Consider the following 27,752-nt stretch of genomic DNA (forward strand, 5'->3'; position numbering starts at 1 on the left):
AAACTTCAAAATAATTCGTGATTGCACTCTGCTTCCTTCGTTTAACTTACATATTCTCCATTTCATCTGTACTGGTATAGTAGACCCCCAGAGATACCTTCCTTAACTCCATAATCTAAGTAGTATTGCCAGGTGCAACAGCATATACCATCGAAAGTAAAGTTTCAGGGCAAAATTACAAACTTACTATTTTGATTTTCTATGCAGTATCTTTCCTCTTTGCTAGCATTTTGACTAGTCAAATTTATATATTTCCACATGCTTTCTTAATTATTTCAAATTCTGCATCTGCTATAATTCAAATATTTTATTTAATATTTACTATGTTATTATTTTTCTTTCCTATCCATATGTTTAGTATAATGCTTTTCTTGTTCCACACAGACCAAGCAACAAGCAATGCCAAATCAAGGTGTATGGGATATGAGAGGAAAGCAGTTTTTCACAGGTGTTGAGATAAGAGTGTGGGCAATAGCATGTTTCGCTCCTCAGAGGACGGTGAGGGAGGATGCCTTGAGGTAGGTGGATTGCCCAGTTAAAGAATATAATATTATACTTCCTCTTTTGCATACAGCACAAGGAAGAATCCAATGGAAACCATCATTTATTGTTTGAATTATAATGAGTTATTATAATAATTATTATTATTATTACAGATATTAATTAATGGGAGAGGAAATAAAGAGTTTACAGGATTATTATTATTAGGAAACCTGATGGTAAGAGACCTGTAGGAAAACCAAGACTAAGATGGAGGGATAACATTGAGATAAAATAAATCAAAAAGGATGGATAAGATTGGATTGATGTTGCCCAGGATAGGGACATATGGAAGACTTGTGTTGCTGTAGCCTTAAACCTTTGGGTTTAAGAATGATAGAGAATTGGTTGATTAGTAATGGTTAGAATTTTAAGTCCACTTCATGCACATACGTGATTTCGGACTGGACCTGTTGTTTAAAGTGGTATTCTTGTCATTTATTGCATGAAGAATTGGGATGGGACACATTGTAAGGCTGATATGATGTCTGCCACTGGGAGATTTGTAATCTGTGCACTGTTCTTGCCAAACATATGTTGTAATGATGACTGATCATGATGTTGCGGGAGTCCTCTGAAAGGGCAAGCAAAAATAATAATAACAACACATGATGCAACTGCCCATGAGGGCCAGGTCCTATCTACTGACTGCCAACCTCGAGGTGGGAGATCATCCGATCAGTTACAGGTTTTTCCACTCATTCATAGTTCCCTAATTTCCTCATTATAGTGGGTGGCCCATACACAAGCTGAAATCTCAGGAGAAATGTTGTTGCACTTTCCCCAGCAGACTCGAACCTCTGTGCGTTCCGTAGCTGGAGCCCAAAGCATGATGCCTTAGGGCACACGGCCACAGTGTGGAACACAAGCAGTAATATCAAGGAATTATTGATATTGAAGCTATTAGATGGCAAATTCTTTTCTGCTTGCCATCTGAAATACCTGCCCTCTGCCCTCTTTGTGTGTGTTGCCTTAATTCCCTTTGGTGTGAATGTGGCAACTTTGTGTTCAAATTTTATCACAAACCAAACAGCAAGCTCTTGCCTTGCAGATAACAAAATACGTATTGGTGTCATCTGCCAGTGGATGAAAGCACCCACGTGATCTGTTGGGGAGGCCTTCCAGCAGAAGATAAGAGCTCCCAGTTATACCAGGATAAAACATATTGGCTTGTAGTTCGTAGTGTATAGTCACATGAATAACTTTGTTTATCTGAAAATTCCTGATAACTTTATCAGGCTGTTATTTCCATAAAGAATCACTGATGAAGCATACAACACAATTATTTTTCTACATCACCTCTTAACCACAGACGTTCACACTTTATGCAGTGTTTTTAAGCATGCTTAGAAACTAAAGTTAGTATTTATTTGAAATCCATAATATACAGTGGAACCAAGATTGAACATTCACAGATTTTACATTTTTCCTCATACATTCACTCTTCATGGTCCCAATAGAACAAACTGGAATAATATTTTGCTTTGTTTTACATTTTCCAGCATTTTTAAAGTGCTTTTTTTAAAAAAAAAAAACATGAAAGTGATCCACTGTAATACTAGAGTAGGATCCAAATTATGTTCTACCCGACATGCACACAGAGGTGGAAAATTGTCAATAAAGTCAATTTTTAGTTTTGATGACTGCAATTTGTGGTGGCCAAGTGTGTTAAGTAGTCCACTTTCAATCTTGCCACTGAAATTCCTTGTGAGTGTCCCTTTTCAATTTCATCTGGTCTTCACTTGTTCTCATGGTTGCTATTACCAGAGAGCTGCACATCGGGCAAATTTGCTTACTAGGCCCGCCTGGCTGGCGAGCAGGCGAGTAAACCTAGACACCTGGGTTTTGACCCATTAAGCATTGAAAACCCACGGCTAACTGGAAGGCCTTGCAAGACTAAGCTCGCTTATCTTCAGCGAACGCTCATTCCTGTTTTGCACCATCTCCAGATACATGAGTCACCGTTGCCAACTTTTAGATTCTAAACTGGTCAAGGAGCACTTAAAATGTTAATCACGTTTTTATCAATTTGAAATTGCAGATATTTATTCCTATAAAACATTTGTATCACTCACACCCAGTGGCGGCGATTGGGTTCCAAAAGTAGGGGGCCAAGGTGCAAAAGTTTGGGCGGGGGGGGGGGGGGGGCAAGGACCGTTTAATTTCCCTTGGTACATAAGGTTAGTGTGGTGCAAAGGTGCGCTAAACCACAATCCTGTCTAGGGGCTTTAAATATCTACCTACAAGCTCTTCGAGACAATCGCTTTCAACATCAACAAATCTTAAAAGGATAGTCATTTGCCCCATAAATGTGAAATCTTTGGTGTAATCAAATGTTGATATTTTCTTGTCAGAACACACTTTCAGACAATCACTAAGAATGTACATGTAACAATTTATTTTTTTCGTCTGCCATCTTGTATTGTGTTTTTTTTTTTGTTGTTATTTTTTTCTTGTTGCTACAGTTTCAGTATAAAATAATCTTTCTGTACTGTATCTGAAACTTTAAGTAAATAAATAAATTTGACTTTTTTTTTTAATTAGCAATTTTGACTTTGTTGCACATTAATTGTAGCAGTTAATTTTGAATTTTAGGACTTAGGTAATAATAATAATAATTGTGAATCTCATTTTGTTGTTACATCTTAATGTTCTTGTAATATTAAATATTTGACGCATTGGCGTAACAAAATCGAAAAGTACGCGTCCGCAAGAAACAAATTTGGGTCCCTCAAGTACAGTCAGATTCTATAATTACTTGGAATGGCTGATTGCGGTTAAACTTACATTAATAATTATACAAATCGATGCTCTACCTGTGAATTTTCACATATTACAACATATCTTTCTTTGACATTTATGTATTCAAATGAAGAAAATACAAATACTTACCTTTCCCCTCCCCCGCCCCTCTTAACTGCTGGGTGGATAAATATAAAGATTTTTATTTATAATTTTTGATATTTTTTATTTCAATCGATCTGTTTTTACTTTTTAAAAACATGCTTAAAATTGCTTGCATGTTTTTTGGCACCGTACACACAGACATATTTTTTATATAGAAAGATTTTTTCTGATAAACAGCCCTGTAAAATATTTGAACAGTTTGATTAAAGCAAATAACAAATTACATGTAAATATGCATTTCTCTGTTTCTGGAACTGAACATGATGAACCTAATATGAAAATGTTTGTTGAGTGTGTTAATGAAACTATTATAATTTCAGTAACTTTTCTTACAGTGCAAATAAAATGTTCTGGATGTACTTTATAATTTTAACTTAAAATATTTTTTACAGTCTTTGTAGCCGAATTTTAGTGTTTCTAATGATACTTAGCCAAATATCAGCTGCCATATTTATTTACTATTTAATAATAATGACACTATTTACGGTTTAACATGATTAGTATTTTGTATATTATTCTATTTAAAAAATGTGCTATTTTTGCTTATAGAAATTATTGAATTTTAAATCAAGAATTTTTTTTTTCAGATTACATATTACATTTACTTTCGTATGAGCTTCACCCCATCAGTACATATATTTTGTTTCCTCTATTTTCTTTCTTAGAGCATAATAAACACCATTAAATAATTACAAGATTAATGTACTTTCACAAAAAGTGATTCTGACATCTACAAATTTCTTGTGTACATTATTCTGTAACTTTATTTAAAGTGATTTTTTAAAAAAGAATTACCCAATTTAAATCTTGATTTAAATCAAACCACCTTGCTTAACAGAAAGCTTTCTTCTGGGCAGCAAATGACAGTTTAACTTCACAAAATCGTTAGATCTTGCCCTTTCACGTTCAAAAGTGAGATTACTGAGTCCCCTAAATTTGAGCTGAATCATACCATTTTACACTACCTTCCAAAAGTTTTCTTTAAGTTTCAATTTTGAGAAAGATAGTTTTTTTTCATGGTTGCTACTTGAAGAGAAGGAAACACAGAAGGCGGTACAGGATACAGATAATACTGGAAGCTAGTGTAGAGTTATCTTTGCCAAAGCACTTGATTTCATTTTTAAGTACATTCCTTGATCAGGAAATTCGGAAGATAAATAAATTCGTGCCCGTTACAGAGGCAATAGCTGCATCTGAAGTTGTAGGAAGGAAGGAAGGAAGAACTGCTAATATTATCCATGCTCTTCATCAGTTCAAAACAACGGAAGCATTTAAATGCCCCATACTTTGGTCCGTGGCAGTTTGAGGTGCTTTATCATTAACATATTCAAATCGGGTAGGCTCAGCAAGATCACGAGAGACAAGAAAAGCCAAGACAAAGAGCGCTTTTTATTCAAGAATAGAATAAATGGATAAAAATGTGCAATCAATTTTTGCATAAATGTTTCACATGAGAAATGAGAATTATTTTGACTTTTCGGGACTCCTTAGGCTTAGAGCTCCAGCCAGCTTCTGATTTGACGTATTCATTCAAATTATAACGTTAAACTAGAATATAAAGTCAGATAAAAACAAAGGGTTTTAATTTTATTGCACACAAAAATTAGCCTTTTCTGTTTTTTTCACTTCCATTTATTAGGTTTTTGTAACAACCTCATGGGACGCGAGGCCCCTACATGCACGAGGCCCAGGGTGGTCGCACACTTCACCCACCCCTTGCTACGCCAATGGTTGTACAACCTCAAAGCACCTGCGCCTTTCAGAAATTCAAATATTTCCATGCTTAGTGAAATATAATGCCCATTGGCAACACTGACAGTAGTTCTCATGTCTACCTGCAAGAACTACATCGAGTCTCATGGGTCTTCTTAGGGCCCGGGTAAAGAAAAAGCCTGTGCACAGCTGTGGCGTAAGCTTGCTTGCACGATGTCGAACACCTGGGCTTGACGTGCGTGTTGCATATTATTGTAGGCGCGCCTCATCGCAGACTGGTTTTTTCCTGGTCTTGTGCAGGTCTCTGGCTATTACCCAAGTGGCAGGAAAGCTGCACTAAATAATACAAATACAGCAGTTTGTGACTTATTTTCATGACTGCATTTTGGGGATACCAGAAGCCTGCTGTGGAAAATAACGTTACTTTGGTCTAAACACAGTACACAAAACAAAAACAGCACAATAAAATTGGTCCTGTGCTTTCAACTGGAGTTACCAACCATGACTGCATTTAGTGATTACATATAGTGTGTAACATATGGGTGTCAACATGGCAGAACTTGTGCTAGAAAGAATGGAGTTAGCAGTGGAAGAAGATAATAAGAAAAGTGCTCCCAGAGGCAGAGAAGACAATTGAGAAATGAAAGCATTTTTCAGTAATTATGTTTTGTTCTCGTAATTAATATTTTCAAAGTGGATTTTTTTTATTTTTCTGTTTTGTATTCAATATAAAAATGTGTGAATGGTCTGGAAGCCAGATTTTAGTGAAATCCCAGTTCTTCCGTCAAAATGCTAATGTACGAAGGCTATCCAGAAAATAACTTAAGTTTTGGTGGAGTGCACAAAGTTTGTTGCATGAGATTTTGACGTGTCTATCACTTGTTTCCACACACGAAGACCTGGCTCGCAACGCAGCGCTTCAACGATGACGCAGAACTGCAGGCAGGCGTGAATGAGTGGTTGAAATCCCATGTGGCAAAATTCTATGACGATGGAATTAATAAGCTGGTTCACCATTATGATAAGCGTTTCTATTTGTATAGAGACCAGGGAGGTTTCATGACGTGCCTGCATCATGTGATTTTGGGGGGGGGGGTGGACAAAATTATATACCAATTCTATATATCTTCACAAAAATGGGGGGGGTCGTTTCATTTGAATGACTTGTTATTTATTTTTAGTTGGTTATTATGTACAGTTTTTCTACCTACCTGTTGGTGATCGCGACGATTGGGTTGAAATGAAACACCACCTGTTATGCATTTAGAATCTGTTTGGATGGGAATGGAGGGGGGGGGGATCTGTTCGCATTAATATAAGGTTAGTCGAGCAGACAAACTGTGAAGAATAAGGTTCAGTACACTAACAATTATCAATAGCAGTGGCCTGAGCAGTTTTGTATGTTTTATGTTAGCAAACATGAAAGTGAGCCTAAAGTAAACATATATTGCTTAAATATGTCTGTATTATATTGTTCCGCAAATTTTATCTGACCAAAATAATTTGAGTAAATAATTTGGCATAAAAGGAGGGGGGCGAATGTTCTACCTTTTTGGGGGAGTGCTTCATAGACCTTTGGGGGTGGATGAGCACCCTTCCAGGAGACTTTGTTGAAAAATAGTGTAAGAGTTTGACTTTCAAATGTATATAATAAAAAATGGAAAACCCCTTCACTTGGGTTGTATTTATTCCGAAATGTAAGTTACTTTCTGGATAGCTCTCGTGTTACTAAGGTGTAATTAATGGTTCAATAATTACTATTTACTAGGGATGGGACCAATTAATCGGTACTCTATCGGTATCGGTGGATATAGGCATATCGGTGAACCAGTTTATCGGTAAAATTACCGATTATTTTACCGATCCGATATATTGATAAATATCTGATGATTTAGTGCAAAATTCTGCCATTTTGTTGTAATTTTTATGGATAATCTCCATGCCCTAATTTCTAAAAATGTAAATGTCTAAATATGCAATTTCTTTTTCACTGCAGTCACCTTGAAACACACATTTATTAAGGAGGTCAATGAACCTTTCAGGTTCTTCAAGGACCATTTTTAATTTTATATCGTATTGGTAGAATATCGGTTATCAGTATTGGTAAATGTTATATCGTTGCTTTATCAGTATCGGCCAAAATTTCATGTCGGCCCATCCCTACTATTTAGTCAGTTATATCATTAATTTTGACTGGTTTCCATCCTCTGGTACAGTACAATGTAATAGAACATATGTCATGGTTGTTTACATCCAGATATTCTTCGGACCATGTTCCAGGTTACAGCATATATTTAAAATGGCTACCTTGCTGGATATAGGTACTCTGCATTGTTGATTCGTGGTGGTTTTACATTGCGATTGTACAGATTCTACGCTCTCAGAAAAAAATGACAGCACTCGAAACACACGTATAGCATCCCACCAGTGTTGCCATCTATTCACAAAAAAAGCATACAGGCTTGTTATATAGGATAAAATGTATATTTGAAGATTGGATTAGATGACATTCCAGTCACACTCTTCTTTCACTTATAGTTTGTTAAACTGGGAGGGAGTGCAAAATAATAATTTCACATATCATGTACATTGTTTTGAATGATGCAGGTTTTATCGACAACATATGAGATGAATCACATGATGTATCCTGCATATGGAGTTGCATTTTGCCATGTATACCGTGAAGCTATGTCACCATGTAGATTCAGAAATGCATCACTTGGAATTTAAATTTATTTAACAATAAGAAATTTAACAAAGTGTGCTAATTGATAGTGAGAAACTAGTACATTCTTGAATGAACATGTATTGTTGTGCAGTGTTATAATTATATGTTTTGTCTTACTTTTTTTAAGGAATTTCACACAACAGTTGCAGAAAATAAGTAATGATGCTGGAATGCCAATAATTGGACAGCCTTGTTTCTGTAAGTTTACTTTTTACTTGCTCCTTATTTACTTAATTTCAGGATTATTCATAGTGGGGGAAGTGTTAAGACTGAACCTTTTCCCAGAATTTTTAGCCACTTTTTATTCAAAGCATAAGTCTCTACTTATGTGTGGTTTGTAAACCCTTTGCTAATTCAGATGTTTCAGATCCATTGCTAGATCCTTCCTCAGGGGTCTCCAGAAATGATATGTAGGATAACAACAGAATAAAGAGTGGTTAAAAGGATAAAAGACTTAACTGCATGCCCATTGTCGTCATCAGTTGTCCTTTGAGGGCCAAAGACTTGCAACAAGGATGCTAAATTTGGTCAGACTCTAATATTATAAACATCAAAACTAACCTATAACCAGCGTAACACATGACATGTTCCCATTTTTTCTTTCTTCCAATCAAAGTATGGTTTTTTGGGGGATGGACATTACATATCCTCAAAGAGTGGTCTCTTGTCTTGCTTACCTCCAAATTTGGTCCATCTAACATCCATAGGGCTGATGCTAGAAGTGAAATTCTGGAAATTCTTTCCATAAGCTGGCAACACTGCTGCTGTTATATAGTTTTTTGTTGTTTTTTTTAGCTCAGGAAGTATCAGCCATCTTTAACGAAACTTGGCATGGTTGTAGGAATATACCAGTGCTACTATATATTTTCATCCACTTTGGTCTATTGTGGTATGGCCACAGATGCATCTTCAATTATTTTTCCTTTGCACCAAATGCCCTGTCATTCCAGGGGATGACTGATTTCATATTTCTAGTACAATTTACTTCTCGGACCTTCCCAGTGGTAGCATCTTCGCCTTGTAATCAACTGGTTTGATACCCAGTGGAGGCACAAGTGGTTCGGATCCATCTTTAAACTGTAGGTCCAGTCCCAATTAGCCTTCCTGTGCATAAACCAAAACTCAATTTAATTCTCAAGCTACAATTTCTATTGTACTTCACGGCAAGTGCTTGAAAAGTCCCAATGGTAGAGGTTTTACAGGCATGCAAGGCTAAATTTTACATTTTAATAGTCTGATGTAATTTTTTAATATTTTAATGTAAAATTCTGGTAAATCGATGCATATAGTTGCAGTGGAATACTTACGTATATATTAATACATATTAATAGTTTGAACAACTTTTAATTTTTATTAGGGATGTGCCGAAGCCGATTACAGATGTATAAAAATTGACTGAAATTGACATATCGGTATCAGCATCGGCAAAAATACGATATTTAAACCGGTACAGATTATACTAGAGTTTTTACCTTCTAATAAGTTTATTCTAGTTTTGTAAGATGTATTGAAAAGTAGGTTATGATCCATCATTATTGTAGAGTGTTTGTAATAAAATTATTGCGAACTCTCATTTAGAGGATCAACCTAACTCAAAATCGGAAATAAAACAGTACATTGCTGAACCAGGATCTGCTGTTGTATTGGAAATTCAAAAGTGAGTATTCAAACCTGAAGCAAGTACTGAGAAAATACTTGAGCATATCTGCTGCATCAGTATTCAGTGATTGAGTGTTCAGTGTTGCTGAACAGATTTGCGATAAGAGAAGAAGTAGGTTGAATCTGGCAGCACATTAAGAATAAGAATTCAATTTGCATTTCAAAGAACTGCTTGTGTACTAATGTAAAATCTCTTGAGAATCCATGTTCTTCCTTAAAGGGTCACATAACCACCTTTTGTAGATGCAAATGTACATTCACATCTCTTGAGAATATATATGTATATACATATGATATGCAATACAAATGTACATAGCAAATTTATTTTTGTTATGCTGAAAATAACATTCCATTTCTGTTTAATAATCTTATGTATCGGAATCTGTTAAATATCGGCATCGGTGTCGGTTCCAAAAATTATCGATGAGTACATCGGCATCTGTAAATTTTCAGCTTCGTCACATCCCTAATTTTTACAGTGTTCAATCATCGGTATCAGAAGTGATGAGAATTTGGAAGAGTATTAGTATCAGTTCAAAGTGATATTGTTTCAACCCTAACTCTAATTATTTTTATTTATATGTATGCATATATTTTTTTAAAATTTTTGTTTCAGGTAAATATGCAACTGGTCCAGATCAAGTAGAACCTATGTTTAGGTACCTGAAATCAACTTTTCCAGGTTTGCAGTTGGTGGTGGTGGTTCTTCCAGGCAAAACTCCTGTCTATGGTAAGTTGAATCTCTTGATCTTATATAAAGTTTAATATTATAAGTGACAATCATTTGGCATGCGTCTTGAATAGCAAACCAAACAAATACGGTCGTTGCACAATAAGATGTAATACCCTGCAGATCATTGGTGTCCCATGTGACAGCTCGGAAACTATGGTAAAATTCATAGTAGTTTCATTCAAAAGGGGGTGTACGTCAGTTTTAGTGTCAGGACAAGGTGGTTGTATTAAGGAGTGAGGGATGAGCAGTGGTGGATCTCCCTTCTGATTCTCTGTCTGTAATTCAGAAACAGTTCTTATGGCTTTGTCCACTGCCGTGCAACATTGGTAAAGGTAAAAAAAGGGTAAAGTGCTCCCCTGTGCATAGCACCATGCCATGAAGGTGTGGGGGTAACGCCCCACACTTTCTTGATCCGGTCGTGAGTGGGGGTGATGTGATTAGCATCACCCCCCTGACCGCCTTTAACCCCCCCCCCACTCCCCAGGGTTTCCCCCAGGTACCCATGTTATTCGACGCTGGGTGGATGCCGGGGCCGCTTCCATCTTTAGAAAAGTTCCCAGATTTGAACCGGCTGGGGATCGAACCTGGGATCTTTAGCATGGTAGTCAGACACGTTACCGACTGAGCCACCGTGGCCACTTTGTAATACCATTATCCAGTCTTAGAAGCTCCATATCACCCACCACCTCTTGCCATGTGAAAGTAACAATGCATTCTATTGTTTCACTCTAATAATAATAATAATAACCCATGGCTTGACAGCCCTCGAAAGGGCCTGGGCCTATCTCCTGGCTGCCAGTCTCTCTCCCACAATCTTACCTAAATGTGTTGTAATGGTATAGTGGGGTTAAGCCACGATCGCGCGAGATGTTTATGAGGAAGCTGCTGTGCGGCGATCGCAACTTCAAGGTTAAAGTGAAAACCCACACTATATATCACAAATACTATTTTTGAGTCGCACTTCTCGCACGAGAATGCAGGAGTCTACAAGCAAAGTCGACGAGAAGCGCGAGACAAAGCCCTGTAATAAATGTACACCCTATATATATATATGTATATAATGCACACACAAATTAAAGGGTCCGTCAACGAATAGCACTCCGTGCCTTCTCCGATGAATTCATTCACACTCCCAATTAGTATATCATCCACTCTTATTGTTTGGTCTTGCACTCACCAAAATACAATATTACTCGGTAGTACCTTTGATATCAGTATATGGTTACCACGTGACGAGTACCTCATGCGCGTTTTGATTTCAAGTAAAGAAAAACTACAATTTACTAAGTTCAATCAACAACAGCGTATTGCATTGCACAAATATAATGTATTTAATAAACAACAATCAACACGTAAAAATAGCCCAATATCAACAGGGTCGACATAAGTCCAATACTAATTTCACAAGAGACGTGCGTCCACGTCAAAATTCAAAAGACACGTCCTGCGTGTGTTAATTTAACTGATTTCAACCATTCACTCCATTAACAATACGTATTCAATTTATACTTTGATCTTTACATCGACCCATTCAAACATAAAGATTTAACATTTAACAATACGCCACAGCTCATGCGTTCACTACAAGCAAGTTTTCTTTTGCACCACGCCGATTTACTTTTACATTAACAAGTTTTGCATTTAAACAATATTACCCCCAATTCTCCTGATTCTTAATGCTACCGTGGAAAAAGGGTGGAAAGGTGCAAAATGGAACCAACGTCCCGAAACAACAAAGGGGGAATGAAGGTTCGTAAATTTTGCTTTCGCGACGAGGACTTCAACTCGACGTCCTTTTTTTGACTACCAGCTCAAATCATCAAATGCCAGCATAAGGAACGCATCACAAGATAGACAAAAACTGCAATACTCGTTCGCTGCATAAAAGGTTCACTTGTTAGGAATCACTTGCGAAAACCTGAATCTTTAGCGACATAAAAAATAGTTTTTTTTTTGTTCTTTGAGCCAAATGTCAAGTAAGAATTAATTTGTTCTGTTCCCACCTAGTTTTGACGTATAATTATATTTCGTTAGTTCACATAAAGCGTTCAAGGCGTCCAAAAGGTGGCACGCAACAAGGGGAAAAAGGGGGGCGGAGAACAGAGTGCAACAAAAGTTTTACGCGCAATGCTTATGCTTGATTAAAGGGAATACGACGTGGAACTTCTGCACAAAGATGTTATGTTCATTATCACAGCAGAGAGAATTTACGTACCTACGCCAAACCAACTTTGGCCTCAAAGTCCTTGCAAAGCCGCTGCCCTATTCATGCCTTTGTCCTCTATGATATTGACCCATTCCACAAATGGCAAAACGAGGAAGCTTCCGTCCGTCAATAAGGCACGCTGGGCACGTCTCTCGCTGGCTATGTTGTGCGGAAGGAGTTGACCTTCTCGTCCCCGTCGGTTCAAAAGTCGTTGAAGAACTGCGGAGGTGTTTTACGACCTGCGCGCTTGTACCAAGTCTGCCGCCAGAGGCAGCACTGGTCATTGAGGCATCGAGGGCAAACGACCTCTGATGGCGGAAAATTAAACTAATATTTAACTTGAAATTTTCCAATTATGTAGCGTTTGTGATATATGAATATAAAAACGCTACAGTGTCTAGATCTTCAACTGGTAATTGGGTGACATGGCGTTAGCATGTCGAACCCCTAGCCATTGTAGGAGATTTCCGAGACGGGGTTAAGCTACTCACTCGTAGCTCCCCAATTTCCTCACGATGGTGGGTTGTCACCAGCCCTATACACAGACTGAAAACCCAGGCAGACTCAAACCCATGCCATCCTGCAGTCGGAGCCCAAAGCTCAGCACATTAGACCGCACAGCCACGGAGGAGGACATTGTTTCACTCTGGCACCTTTGAATGTTGCAAGAGTGTAGCATCAAGCCAAATTAATGACACACATCCAGTTTGTATCGTAACTATTTTCAATTAAACTGTAATATATTGTGCACAAACATGATCCAGTCTAACTAGAAAAGTGATGGAAATCAACTAACTTTGCAAAAATGTTCAAAACTTGAAAGAGACTGGCAAATTGACTGACCAGGATTGGAAATTTAACTTTTTCCTGCCAACTGGTTTCTTTTGTCTAAAAAAGTTGTTTTATTTTTTGTCATGCTGAAGACATAACACTAGTATGTTATAGAGCGCTCTTGCTATTTAAAATTGAAAGCACCTGGTAAGTGGGGGAATTTTGTTTGGCAAAATGAGTAGTAACCATGTATTATTGCAGTGGAAACTCGATTTTACAAACTTGTTGTCCTGGGAGAAGCATCCCGTGAAACCAAGTCGAGGATTAGGAAGCAGGATTGGTGATGGATTAGAGAACACTTGTTGCCCTGGGAAAATTGTGTAATACATTCCTTTGTTTGGACCAAGAAGATGAAACATTGCAGAAAAATACAATATCTGGGGATGTAAAATCTGGGCTTCACTATACAGTGGATCCTCTATTTTACGTTTTTTAAGGGGAAAAACTGAAATACTTAAAATGTAGGAAAATGTAAAATCGAGGAGAATTCTGTAACATTTTGCTATGTTGGGACCAACAAGATTGAAAGTATAATCCTTGAAAATGCAAAATCTGGGAACGTAAAATTGGGGTTCCAATGGTTTGCTTTGGAAAAGTGAATGGGATCCCTCTAGTATTGACTTCCATTCTATATTGTACCAACTGTTCTTTTATCCATATTTTCATATTGATTATTGAATGCACTAGTTATGAATCTGATTTGCCAAACATGTTAGTTAAACCCTCTCCCTGTTGGAATATTAGTACTTTATCCACTCAGTTTTGATTTTGCCTAAGTGTAAATTTATTTTGTTTATTTCCAGCTGAAGTGAAAAGAGTAGGGGACACAGTGCTAGGAATGGCTACACAGTGTGTCCAAGCGAAGAATGTTAACAAAACATCTCCCCAAACATTGTCAAATTTGTGCTTAAAAATTAATGTAAAGTTGGGAGGCATTAACAGCATTTTAGTTCCAAGTATTAGACCAAAGGTAAGTCTACTGAACTCATAACTATTATTTTTATGATACCGTAGGGATGTGCCGAAGCCGATTACAGATGTATGAAAATCGGCCGAAATTGACACATCGGCATCGGTATCGGAATCGGCAAAAATCCGATATTTAAACCGGTACAGATTATACTAGAGTTTTTACCTTCTAATAAGTTTTATATTCTAGTTTTGTAAGATTTATTGAAAATTTGGTTATGATTCGTCATTATTGTAGAGTTTTTGTAATAAAATTATTGCAAACTCATCAGAGGATCGGAAATAAAATAGTACATTGCTAAACCAGGATCTGCTGTTGTATTGGAAATTCAAAAATGAATATTCAAACCTGAAGCAAGTCCTGAGAAAATACTTGGGCATACCTGCAGCATCAGTATTCAGTGATTGAGTGTTCAGTGTTGTTGAACAGATTTGAGATAAGAGAAGAAGTAGGTTACTTCCTGAAGAGCTTCCAAATCTCGTGATTCTGAAGTTGAATCTGGCAGAACAGGAATTCATTTTGCATTTCAAAGAACTGCTTGTGTACTAATGTTTAATCTCTTGAGAATCCATGTTCTTCTTAAAGGTTCACATAACATTTTGTAGATGCAAATGTACATTCGCATCTCTTGAGAATATGTATGTATATACATATGATATGCAATAGAAATGTACATAGCAAATTTATTTTTGTCATGCTGAAAATAACATCCCATTTCTGTTTAATAATCTTATGTATCGGAATCGGTTAAATATCGGCATCGGTATCGGTTCCAAAAATTATCGGTGAGTACATCGGCATCGGTAAATTTTCAGCTTCGTCACATCCCTATGATACCGTATGTGTTGGCATTGGTTCTGCATATCTTTGTAATGAAAATTGTGAACTTTATACTTGCAGCAGTATAACAAGTAGCTTCTTTAGGGCAAGTACACAGTGTATGTCTGGGACATTGTGTCAAATAAGAACTATTGTGTTGTGTGGATCAACACTGGAGTTGAAAGTGGTCAGGAAAAGAACAATTTTTCCCAAATCTGTGGAAATTACGTCTGAGACGATATCAATGCTAATGTATCTGTATTGGCTGATAACAGTGGTATAAGTATCAGAATCTGTCAGTTGGATTTTGTATACTGATAATAACCGGGAATCTAATCATCCTGTAAATTATGGAAAATTCAAAGTTTCCATTTATTTTGCACCAAAATTATGTGGAATAACTGTATTTTGTAATTGCATTGGAGGTATTCGAAAGATTCAAGAAGTTCATCAGAATTGTGTATTTTTGATTGTCAAATTTTTACAATATCCGTAATAATTATTTTGCGTAGTTCATAGGATAATTCACACTTCAGAAAGTTGAATTGGTAAATAAACACTTATAATAATACCGTCAAGTGTATGTTATATGTGGCCAAGGTTTTACAACAATTAAATTTTAAATTACATTTTTTTTGGTGGAATGTGATCTGTCATTGTTCAACCGGTCAGATTTCTTTATTAAATTTCAAATTTCATGAAAATCGATACATTAAATCAAAAGTCATCAACCTCAGAAAATTAATACGTAAATCACAATACAGTGAAATCTCAGTTATACGTTTTATGGGGGACAAGGGTAAAAACGTATAACTGAGAAAAACATATTATTGAAATATAATTAAAATGGTAAAATTAGTACACAAAGAAAGAAAAGGAGTACTACATATACACCAAAGTTTGCTGTATTGCACTAATCTGTTCTAAATCATTATTGTAAATTCACAAATACATGAGAAATAGACATTGAAGATGCTGGGAAGGGGGTGTGTGAAAGGAGCACAAGCAAGGTTTACCCACTTAATCCATTCAGAGAGGGAGCGGGAGGAACTTGCTTAGAAAGCATTCCTTTCTTGTTTGCCGGGAGAAAAGTAAGAATAATTTGCCAATCCTGGTTATCTGATATTGGTTTAGGAACGAGTGAAAAAAGTCTCTAATTTCCTCTCACAAGGGATAATTAATCTGCAACAACTGGCCAGTGGCGTGCCCAGGATTTTTGGAAGGGAGGGGTTTAAGTATACTTTTCCTTAGTAGTCAGCCCTAATTTTGCCAAATTTTACTGCCTAAAACGTTATTTTTTTTTTACGAATATTGGGCCAAGGGGGAGGGGGGAAGGATCCCCACCAACCTCCCTTGGGCACGCACTGTGCAGGACTATTTACAAAGCACCCTTCTTTTTAATGCAGCTATCTGCATAGGAAATATTGCTCGTGTGTCCCTTACAATACAATAATCCTTCCTCCTTTCTTTCTGTAACTTGTTCAGAAATAAGCAATCTGCTGACTAAAAAAAAACATGAATGGGGCTGTAGTCCAGCTTTTCTTGTCTTCAACAAGTGCTTTATCTTTAAAGTGCAGAACATTCTATTCCACCACCTGTAGGTTGGTGTCAGTCTGCCTGGAGGGAGGCTGCTAGAGTGCCACACACGTAAATTTGCCGTTGCGTAGAAACAAATTTTCGTTTCGTCTCCCTCTCTCTTAGCATCACGTGTTCTACCCTGCTCGAAAACCTTCGCTATTGTTGCCATATTGTCATTCCATTCCTGGACACACTCGCGCAAACATCATTGAAAACAATTGAATAGCGCTCCAGCTCGCGGTTCATACCGTTCGGCAGGGACGGTAATGTGGCAATATAGCACGGCGTAGTCGTTGCTTCTTTTATGCAGTGCATGTTCATTGGCTAGCTAGTAACTAGTGTTGCCAACTGTAATAATGAAGCACTATTTCTGTCACGGAAGGGAAAGGCAGGTAACGTGGCGGTGAGTTTTGTTGGATTGGAAGCACCATATTTTTATTTTATACTAAGTATTTGACCGGTTTGACGTTGTGTGCGTGTGTAAAAGTGTGTGTTTGCTAATGAACGTTAAATTCCATAATGCCTCCAGTTCTGTCGAAGTTGAAATCAAAAACCTTGCATAGCCAAGCTCGGGAAATTCTAAGCAATTCAACTCTGGCTCCGGCAGGTGTTCTTGTAGAAATTGCATAGAGGAGGCTGTCATTTTTGCTGCTTAATGCGATACATATTGTTTTCTGTGTTAAAATTGCCATGCTTTGATGGGTGACCAAGTTCATAGCAGGGCCGGCGGAAGGGGAGGGCGAACCGAGCGGCAAAATTTGAAGAGAAGAAAAAAATAAGCCTATTGAAAACTGTGATCGAGCGAGATATTCTTTTGCGCTGAATAGTATTGAAATAGCATAAGAAGTCTCATTATTTATTTTATATTTTGATGTTTTAGTTAGGAATATATTGATTTTCAATTTTCCGTTGCTGCGTAATGACCGGGGGCGGGGGGGGGGGGGGGTCGAAATAGAGCGGCATCTGCCGCCACCTCCCAGGGAGGCAAAATGACTAGCGCCGGCTCTGGTTCATAACAAAAGAAAAAGCCGCGCAGCTTATCGTCTAGTGGCAGTATATGTACTTGTTATTGTTGTCGAAGCCGGCATCCTTTGTAAATGTACAACAAAGGCAACCGACTGTCGCAGATCTCAGAGAGGAAATAATAATACTGTTTGAGGAGGAGTGTTATGGTGCAATTGTAGCGGTTTAACACGTTGGCATGTTATTATCTGCCGTTGCAGTTCCATACCAGTGTATACAGGTTTTGGGAGTGAAAAGTTAGAACGCCACCAGTGCATTAATGCAATGAAAAATAATATATACGTATATATTTTTTTTATTTTGTTTGAAATCACTCAAATAAGGAATCGTATGAAGAAGTCTTCTTTGCAGCATTTTTGGTAATTTTACTTATGTGTTAGTTCATATTTTGCGAATTTTTAGTCCATATGTATGTAGCTACATACAAAGCCACTTGTTAGTACATATTAATCCTAGTCCTGGTATAATGCATGACGTTTAAAACTCAACGTTAGATAGACCTGAATTCTCTAATTTTATTGTTGTACGTAACAGCTGTGCATCGGAGCACTGCAGCGATTTTTCTATCTGCTCCATTAGCAACACTGCTTCTTTAGTTGTTTCGCGCATCGCACGGCAGAATTAACTGTGCTGGACTCTACTGGCACCAGTGTTCTGTCTAGCTCTTCCAAAGCAGTCCCTTGCTTATATCGCTTCTGACAGCAATGACTCATCCAACATAAAGGAAAGGATGCAATTTTTCGTTCTTGTCTTGCCTTCTGATCTAAAAAACCTTAACTTATCTTGGGGATAACACAAGATTAATCCCTTTGAACACTAGTGTCAGTATTTTCAAGGGAGGGGGGGGGGGGGTACGTACGAATACATTTCTTTTTTGCCTCCCGATGCGTGGTAATGTCGTTTTGTAATCAAGAGGTTCCAGGTTCTATACCCGGTGAAGGCACATAGAGGTTTGGATCCAACTTTAAACTGTAGGTTCAGTCCCGATTAGCCTTCTGTGCATAAAGTGGACTTAGAATCTTTAACGGACGGAGTCTCGCGTGCCTGTATTCCCATTGGAGCAGACACCTTTGCAAGCTTGCACATTTCAAACTTGCCGCTAGTACAAAAAATTCATAGCTCGAGAACTAATTGTCGTAGAGAGAAGGAAATTTTGAGGGACACACAAGAAAATACCACTCTATGAGGATCTGTAATGCTTGTGTCGCAACTTTTGAAGAAAGAAAAAAAAAAAAAAAAAAAAAAAAACACTGCATTCGGAAATTTTGCGTAAGTACGGAATTTCGCTTCTAGCATCCACCCTGTGGACACTGGATGGACCAAATTTTGAGGGACACAATAAAATACCACTCTATGAGGATATGTAATGCTCATGTCGCAACTTTTTTTTAAAAAAAACAAATTACAGTGTTTATTTGAAAATAAATAATAATAAAATGGAAATCACGACATTCAGAAATTTTGCATAATTAAAATTTGCATAAATTTGAACGGCTTTTGAAATTTTTGCGCATTTATGGAAATTTCGCTTGTAGTGTCGGCCCTATATGGATGCTGGATGGACCAAATTTTGAGTGGGACACAATAAAATACCACTCTATAACGATATGTAATGCTCATGTCGCAACTTTGAAAATAAATAATAATAAAATGGAAATCACGACATTCAGAAATTTTGCATAATTACCAAATTTTGAGGGACACACAATAAAATACCACTCTATGAGTATATGTTATGATCGTATCGCAACTTTGAAGGATATGTAATGATTGTGTTGCAACTTGGAAAGAAAAAAACTGAAATTACAGCATTGGGAAATTTTGCATAATTACAGAATTTCGCTTCTAGCGTCTGTCGTATGGATGCTGGATGGACCAAATTTTGAGGGAAGCACAACAAAAGGCCACTCTATGAGGATATGTAATGCTCTCGCTGCAACATTGAAAAAATATGGAAATGTTACGTTATTACATAAAAATTCGAACTTTGGGATTTTGCCCCCACTTCCTCCCTTGACTCTTAATTGTCGGAAGTTACTTAAAATGTTGCTCTTTGATTAAAAAAAGATGCAGTGACTGAGCAGTTATACTTATCTTCAATATATGCCATATTAACAAAAGGGAAAAAGTGCTTATTTCAAATGGCACTTGCAGAAATAAAAAGCCACACTGTGTATGATCATTCAAACGTTAAAAGTAAGTCACAGTGTTCAATAATTCGTTTATCTGTGATTTTGTTTTGCATAATAAAAAGTACTGCAACTTCTGTCTTCAACAACCGTATTATCTTTAAATAGGACGGTAATAAGACCCAACTGAACCCCCCCCTTCCTGCAGGCTGCTGTTGACTCCCCCTCCCTTTCTTCAGCTTATTTGTAATATTTAGGACAGGCTGGAAAGTGTGGCACCAGTGACTTGTCTGACAGCTTGAAAGATATCAATCTCCGATCTGCTTCAAGCAGATACGACTTGCCAAAGGCAATGCGAAGAACAAAAGCAGGATTATTTAGCACAGGCCAATCCTGTTGAAGGGTGCATAGCCCCTCCCCTTCTCTCCGATGCAAGCAACAAAAATAGAATTCCAAGTCGAGAGTTTGGTCCCATGGTTGCAACTGATAAGAAAATCTGTATGAGAACTGGTGGCAGATGTTATCATCACGGAAATCTTGAACTCCAAGTCGAGTTAAAATAGTATAACTGAAGTATTTTCCTTGTTGGGACTTAACTCGTCGAACGTATAAGTGGAAAAATCGTATAACTGAAATATAATAGTACGCAGCCTTATGGGAATTGGCAGGCTATCACGAAACGTATAATTGCAATTTCACTACTTCCTTGCCGTTTTGCGTGCTTTGCACAGATGTTGCATATTAATAAACTTCGTGTTTACCTAGTTTTTCACAATGAATAGAGCTTGTTCTCGCTTTCTTGGTTATTATAATTAATTTTCCATTATGAACAGTACATTTTAAACTCAATTTTTATATTTTGCATGGTAAAAATGCTCAAAAATAATTGCAAGCTTTCTCTCATTGACTATGTTGATTTCAGTGTGGCAAACTACCTCTCTAGGGAAAAATTTGAGTAGTACAAAAATAACTTTTTTCCCACTATAATTGCGCAAACATGTATAGTATTTTTTCTCTTGTAAAAGGTAAGAAATAATGAAGCATATTTTAATCTATTACAAAGTCATCTTTTATTGTACAATTACAAATTGTTTTTCTATTCATGTAAATTTGATAGGAATCTTTGAATAGGGGAAAATAATGAGGGGATTGGATATACTTGTAAAGATGACGTGATTGAGGGAGAGTGATGGTTTTATGCGGGACAGAACAACGCATTTCTTATTCAAGAGGGCTTTATTTTCTATATTTTGAGTCGTGAAGTGGCACGCGATGATTAATCCCTCTTTTACGTGAAAATTTAACGAGTGTGATAATTGAAGTGAACTAGTTGTTCTTGGATACATTGCATGTGGTTGACACAAGACACAACCAAGAAGCATTAAGTATTGGTTCTCCGAACTTACTTTGATCAGAAGTTGTTTTTTTTTATATATGCATATGGAAACAAGGCTAAGGGTGTTATGTTTATTCCTCCATGATCTTGTGATAATTGACTTAGAAGATCACTATTTTGGTAACTTCTAACACTAACTGTTAGAAGTAGTCAACATGTTATTGGACATCAGTTTTGGTCTACGTGGAAAGAATTACGATTTCTATGTGTAAGGAAGTTGACATATAGGTCAGGTCGTCGGCTAAGATTCTTTCACCTAAAAAAAAAGAGGAAAAGAAATTGCACCAGCTTATTCTAATATTGAGCCTTACGTGAATGCCTGAACAAGTCATTAAGTGAATTTTAATACTTGTTAAACTAAAATTCCCTTGTACTCTAATGTTGTTTTTAAGTACTTGGCCAAGTCATAAGGTTATAATTGTTTATAATACATCTATCATTAATTAACTGATAATGTTTTATTGACTTAGAATGGGTTTTATGAATGTTCATCCATGACTACATCTTATTTGCCTTGTTGTCAACGTTCGATTGATGTTGGATGAGCATACACATATATATTTATATATACGAAATGTGAGGTCAATATGAAACATGATGCTGAGTTCATATGTATGAGTTAATTTAATAGTTGCACAACCATTTTGTAAGCATTTCACTCAGTAATGCATCCACTGCACACTTCATTTTTTTATGAAAATTGTCAAACTTTAATCTATTCTTGTGAATTTGAGGCTGGTGCCCAAGTCCAAACATTTTAAATTCCTTTTTTTTTTGGACCCCTCATACACTCAATTTGATGTTTCAGAGTTTATTTTGCATTTTTCACTTCACTTTGCATCATTTGATGTCAAAACATGGTGGGGAGAAAGGTACTTCACACCTTTCAAAAACATCGAAAATGAATATTACCACATGCTATTTCACATTTGCTTTTCCGTCAAAACAAAATCTGCATGTCCCTACTAATGGCACACTTCATGGTTCATGTAGCAATAAAATCATTTTCTGAGTCCCAGAAAGTTCTAAAGTTACATGCCACATGATGATTCAGCTTGGTACGAAAGTGTACGAACTGGGCATTTAAGGGTTAAAGGTGCATTTAGAGTAACAATTTTTTAAGAAAAAGAGAGCTATGGGCACTTACTGCAAGAAATTCTTGCCAGTCATGAAGGTACTGTTATTATAAAGCAAAATAACTAAAAGTTTTTGATTCTCTTTTATTCCAGGTGTTCAATGAACCTGTGATTTTCCTTGGTGCCGATGTGACGCATCCGCCAGCAGGGGACAATAAGAAACCTTCCATTGCTGCAGTTGTGGGATCCATGGATGCCCATCCTTCACGCTATGCAGCTACTGTACGTGTTCAGCAGCATAGGCAAGAAATTATTCAAGAGCTCAGCTCCATGGTTAGGTATGCGTCTTCTGTGTACTGACTAAATTATTTTATTTATTTATGTCTGCTTTGCACTTCTACAGAGGATTGAACCTCCAGTTACAGAAAGCGTAAACTGCGTTTAGTTAATACAATAGAAATTACATGGAATATACAAACATATTCATTCAGGCACAACTCATCTATACACGTAGCACATGAGTACTTGCTTAGATTGCATTGCTTCTTGAACGTACAAGGGTCTTCAGAAAGTCAACACAGTGTGACTATTTACAAATTGGTTGAATTTGCAATTGGTGCCAAAGTAAATATGAAGCAGTATGCAGTGAATTTCCAATCTAAGTTTTTGCTGTCACTAATAACAAAACAATTAAATCCGAGAAAACTAATGTTCGAGCTTTGCTGAGATCACATTTCCAATCTGTGGACAAGCTTCTGAAGGAAGCAATTTTGATTATTTTGGTGAAAATTATTATTATTTGAGTGCTTTATGTACAGAACTTGCATGAAAATTTTGCAAGTGCCTAACTTTAATACAACAAATGAGAAGAATTTTGCTTCCTCCGTATTTATTGTTGCTGTGACAATTGTTTCCTGGTTCCCCAGAATTTTTACAAGCTTACTCTGTCAATATATTTATTCACACATACAAATCTTACATTGCCACAAGGATGAAAGCCACTTAACAGTAGCATTTACTATACTCTTTTGTAATATCCAACAGTGGTTATGGGAACTTTCAAGATTACTGATCAAACATTAAAGATTGGTCTGGAAACGTATTTTAAAAGAAGCTGAAAAGTGTCTGAATTTTTTTTTTGGGCAAGATGCTGATAATTAAAGGCTTTTTAATGAAATTATCATTTATGTGTTCTCGCCTTTTCACAACTTTATTTTTTTCAATAGGGAATTGTTGATAATGTTCTATAAGAGCACAGGAGGATATAAACCTCATCGGATAATTCTGTATCGAGATGGAGTTTCGGAAGGACAATTTCTGCATGTAAGTATTAACACACATTGTTTGCAATAATTACAAAAAGTGATAAAGTTGTGTTCAGCCAATAAATTCACTTGTGCTTCCTACTTGTAATTTTTGCCAAGAACTAAGAAATGAACCTTTGTGTTAATAAAATGTGTGACACAATAATTATCAGTGGCTTACTGCTAGAATGCAAAATGCTGAATCCCATACTGCATGACATTTTAAGTATGAGTGGTTGTGGGGTAGTTTTAAGGAATCTGCAACAGAATCACGTCAGAACACCCAGATTCTGTAAAAATATCAGCCGGTAATGGAATTGGCACAGAATTTAATTAATGAGAATTGCTCATTTTGCATAATTTTGAAGATACTTAGACTTGGAAAGCATTTTGGTTTGGAGCCTAGTTGTGTAAAATAGATGCATACATGTACGCAAATAACATATTTGTTCAATTACAATTCTTCACACAGGTTTTGCAGCATGAGCTAACTGCCATTCGAGAAGCCTGCATTAAGTTGGAGGGAGACTACAAACCTGGTATCACATTTATTGTGGTTCAGAAACGGCATCACACAAGGTAACGTATGAATACTTTCAATATTTCACTTCTCTTTACCAAACCGTATTTATTAGCTTTGTATTAATGTACCATATTTATTCAAGTACCCTGCACCCTCGAATAAGCTTTTCCCCAGGAGTTTGAAAGAAGAAAAGTAGGGGAAAGATTTGTTAATTCTGTGCACTAAAGTCTTGCACTTTTGCAACAGAAGTTTGAAGTCATTGGTTTTAATACGCATCGCTCCACTGCAGAACCATTAATTTGTACAACAATACTTCTTTCACTCTTTATTAACTATTATGTTGAAAGGGATTTCAAAATAAAATTAAGGTTGATCTACTTTGTCGATCTGCATACATGTACTTGAATAACATATTTGTTCATTTATAATTCTGTACACACTTTTTGCAGCATGCAAAAATTACCTATTATTTTACCAATCAGATATATCTATATCATCATCATCCATTGCCATTTCCTGCCTATATATACATATCTTATAATTTAGTTCAAAATTCTATTTTGTTATTTGTGGATAATCTCCATGCCATATATTTTTAAAATAAGTAGATGTCTAAAATGCACAAACATTTATTAACTCTTTCGCTGCGGAATTCTCTGGCACACAATATCCCTTGGCTGCGTAATTAAATTTGAAAAAAATATTTCTTTTATAAACAAATAATTTTCACAATTACATTGCATTATATATGAGAGAGAACTTACAAAATTCATTCCTTGCACTGGAAAACCATTCTGTAGTCCCTGGTGGTATGATATTTTGAAAAAAATTGAAATTTTGAAAAATTTTGAAAAAAATTAGAAAGAATAATTTTAAAAAATTACATTGCAAAATATGTTATAGAGAAATTACAAAAGTCATTCCTTGCACTGGCAAACCATTCTGTAGTCCCTAATGGTATGGTATTTCTCAAAACACAGGATGACGCAGAGTGGTGGAGCAGCGTGGAAATTCATAAGTAGTATCAAGATACTGGGTGGCGAAAACTTTTTCTGCTGTGTGTGCTAAATACTGTACTGTCACCAAGTAACTTAGCACTTGCCTGTGTCGAACTTCCCGCACCTAGATCAATGCTGCTTTGCACTCTGCTCCATGATGTTACGGACGGCGGTACAAATTCTTTATCAGACACTACACAATCACTGTCACCACTTGAAGTCTTATAAAAACTGTCGCTATTATCGTCACAACTTAATTCACCTGATTCAACAGTTGAGTAACATCATTATCAGACAAGTGTTGACGACTTGACGAAGAAATGTTATTTACATTCGAACATGCATTTGAAACTGACATGTCAGAGCACTCAACGCTCATATTCTAAACTGAGGCGTAATTAGCGACATCATACGGATATAAACAAAACTACAAGTTCAAATAGTTCCAAATAGTATCAACAGATGTCTGAAGGCTACTAAAAGCGACGTACTGCGGAAATGCGACACCCGCAGCGAGTGGAAGTATGAACTCGCAATAATGCGACTTCCGCGGAGCAAGGCACCTGGCGTGCTGTGCATAAATGCGACGAGCGCAGCGAAAGAGTTAAGGAGGTCAATGAACTATTCAGGTTGTCCCAAGACCATTTGAAATCTTCTATTTGATTGGTAGAATATCGATTATCAGTATTGTTAAATTTTATATTGGTACTTTATCGGTATCAGCCAGAATTTCATATCGGCCCATCCCTCATATATATATATCCAAAATGGTCATGGCCCCGTCAAATTTGGATAAATAAATTTTTAGCGTACTTGTGTACTTTTATATTCATAAAAGTTAATAAGACAATCACAGGATTTTGAACTGAGTTTTTCATACTACTCATAGGAATATTGGACTGTTAAAATTATTTTGCAATTTTACTGATATTTAACAGCCTATAAATTACTGATTAATTTCATTAAACATGTACACAGTGGAACCTCGATTTTACGTTTTTCAGGAGACCAAGCTGAGAGAACTTAAAATGAGGGGAAAATGTAAAATCGAGGAAAATTTTATTACATTTGGCTATGTTGGGGTGCAGTGCGGGAAAATGTGAAATTAAGGAACATGTAATAGGGGTTCCACTGTATTCAGGTGTCTTGATGAATATGCATTGATATTTACTGTATCATTTTTTTGTTACCAGGTTGTTTTGTGCTGATAAGAAGGAACAGTCTGGAAAGTCTGGAAACATCCCAGCTGGAACAACAGTGGATGTTGGCATCACACATCCCACAGAGTTTGATTTCTACCTCTGCAGTCACCAAGGAATTCAGGTATGTATTTAAGAAATGCATGGAGAATGAAAGCAGTATGTATGCAACGTAGAAGGTTCAAACTGACCTGGCAAATGTGAAGTCAGGGAAATCAGCCTATAACTAAGACAGTCAGAAATAGCAAAATATTTTTTTTTTGTAGGTGCTGTATGGAATTTTACTTTGCTACTAGTGTTCCCATGTAAAAATTAATGTAATAACTTCTCAACAAATTTTGAATTCACTTTTTTTAACACTCTGGTAAGAATTGTAGGTAAGGAAAATATCTTCTCAGTGTACATGAAAGGGTGCAAAAATGGCCCAAAAATGTTCAGTCATTGATTTTAACTTTTTGTCTGCCACAGGTTTGTTTTTAGTGTTTTTGACTGAAAAGAGTTAGCTAAACAGAGAAACGACAGTGAAAAGTGTGACAGGGGCTATTAAAAAAGAACTTTAGATTGTGCAGTTGGGTTCAAAATGCAATATGATATTGTTGAAAATAACAGAAACTCTCATCATGATAAACTATATTATGAATGAATTAACCCTCTTTGTTATGCAGTTGATGAAAAATTGGGAAAAGGAATGAATCACTTAGCAATTATATTGAAAGCCTTAAAAAATTAATGTTGCCAAACAGACCAAGGACATATGAATGAATGTACAGACTGTATCACCACAAACTTTGCTTTCTCCTCTTATGCAGTGTTGCATCCTCTTATACGAGGAACTCGGGTCCTATCCTCCGTGGTACTATTGTTCCATTCTGTGAATATCCTGGTGGAACAGTTCTTCTTGTTCGTCATCCACAGCTAAGTTGTTGTGGATAAAGTCCTTGCACTGACTATAATTGTCAGCTTTTCAATTACCCAGAATACCTGTGCCCACTGATCTGTATAAAGACCTTCTGGGCAGTGAGTTCCAAAGCATTGAACTTGCTCTCACAACTTTGTCCAATATTGTATTTAGTAGGGATGGGACCGATTAATCGGTACTCTATCGGTATCGGCCGATATAGCATATCGGTTTATCGGTAAAATTACCGATTATTTTATCGATCCGATATATTGATAAATATCTTATAATTGATGCAAAATTCTGCCATTTTGTTGTAAATTTTATGTATAATTTCCATGCTCTTCTTTCTAAAAAGTAATTGTCTAAATATTTAGCTTCTCTTACACTGCAGTCACCTCAAAACACACATTTATTAAGTAGATCAATGAACATTTCAGGTTCTTCAATGAACATTTCTAATTTTATATCGGATCAGTAGAATATCGGTTATCGGTATCAGCAAATTATATATCGGTACTT

General features: G+C 36.6%; 1 protein-coding gene across 5 annotated transcripts in view; it reads left to right on the forward strand.

Moving 5' to 3' along the window:
• Window positions 1-27,752, forward strand: part of AGO1 (protein argonaute-1) — a 105,909-nt gene that overhangs the window by 62,274 nt on the left and 15,883 nt on the right. For all 5 annotated transcript variants that reach the window (XM_083126984.1, XM_083126985.1, XM_083126988.1 and 2 more), the window contains 8 exons: window positions 385-518; window positions 8,016-8,086; window positions 10,164-10,277; window positions 14,121-14,287; window positions 22,462-22,646; window positions 23,535-23,631; window positions 24,085-24,191; window positions 26,327-26,456. In XM_083126984.1, coding sequence (XP_082983110.1) covers window positions 385-518; window positions 8,016-8,086; window positions 10,164-10,277; window positions 14,121-14,287; window positions 22,462-22,646; window positions 23,535-23,631; window positions 24,085-24,191; window positions 26,327-26,456 — 1,005 coding nt within the window. The remainder of the gene's footprint in view (window positions 1-384; window positions 519-8,015; window positions 8,087-10,163; window positions 10,278-14,120; window positions 14,288-22,461; window positions 22,647-23,534; window positions 23,632-24,084; window positions 24,192-26,326; window positions 26,457-27,752) is intronic.

This window comes from Lepisma saccharinum, chromosome 8 (assembly GCF_977018435.1).
Source record: "Lepisma saccharinum chromosome 8, izLepSacc3.1, whole genome shotgun sequence".
Taxonomy (NCBI): domain Eukaryota; kingdom Metazoa; phylum Arthropoda; class Insecta; order Zygentoma; family Lepismatidae; genus Lepisma; species Lepisma saccharinum.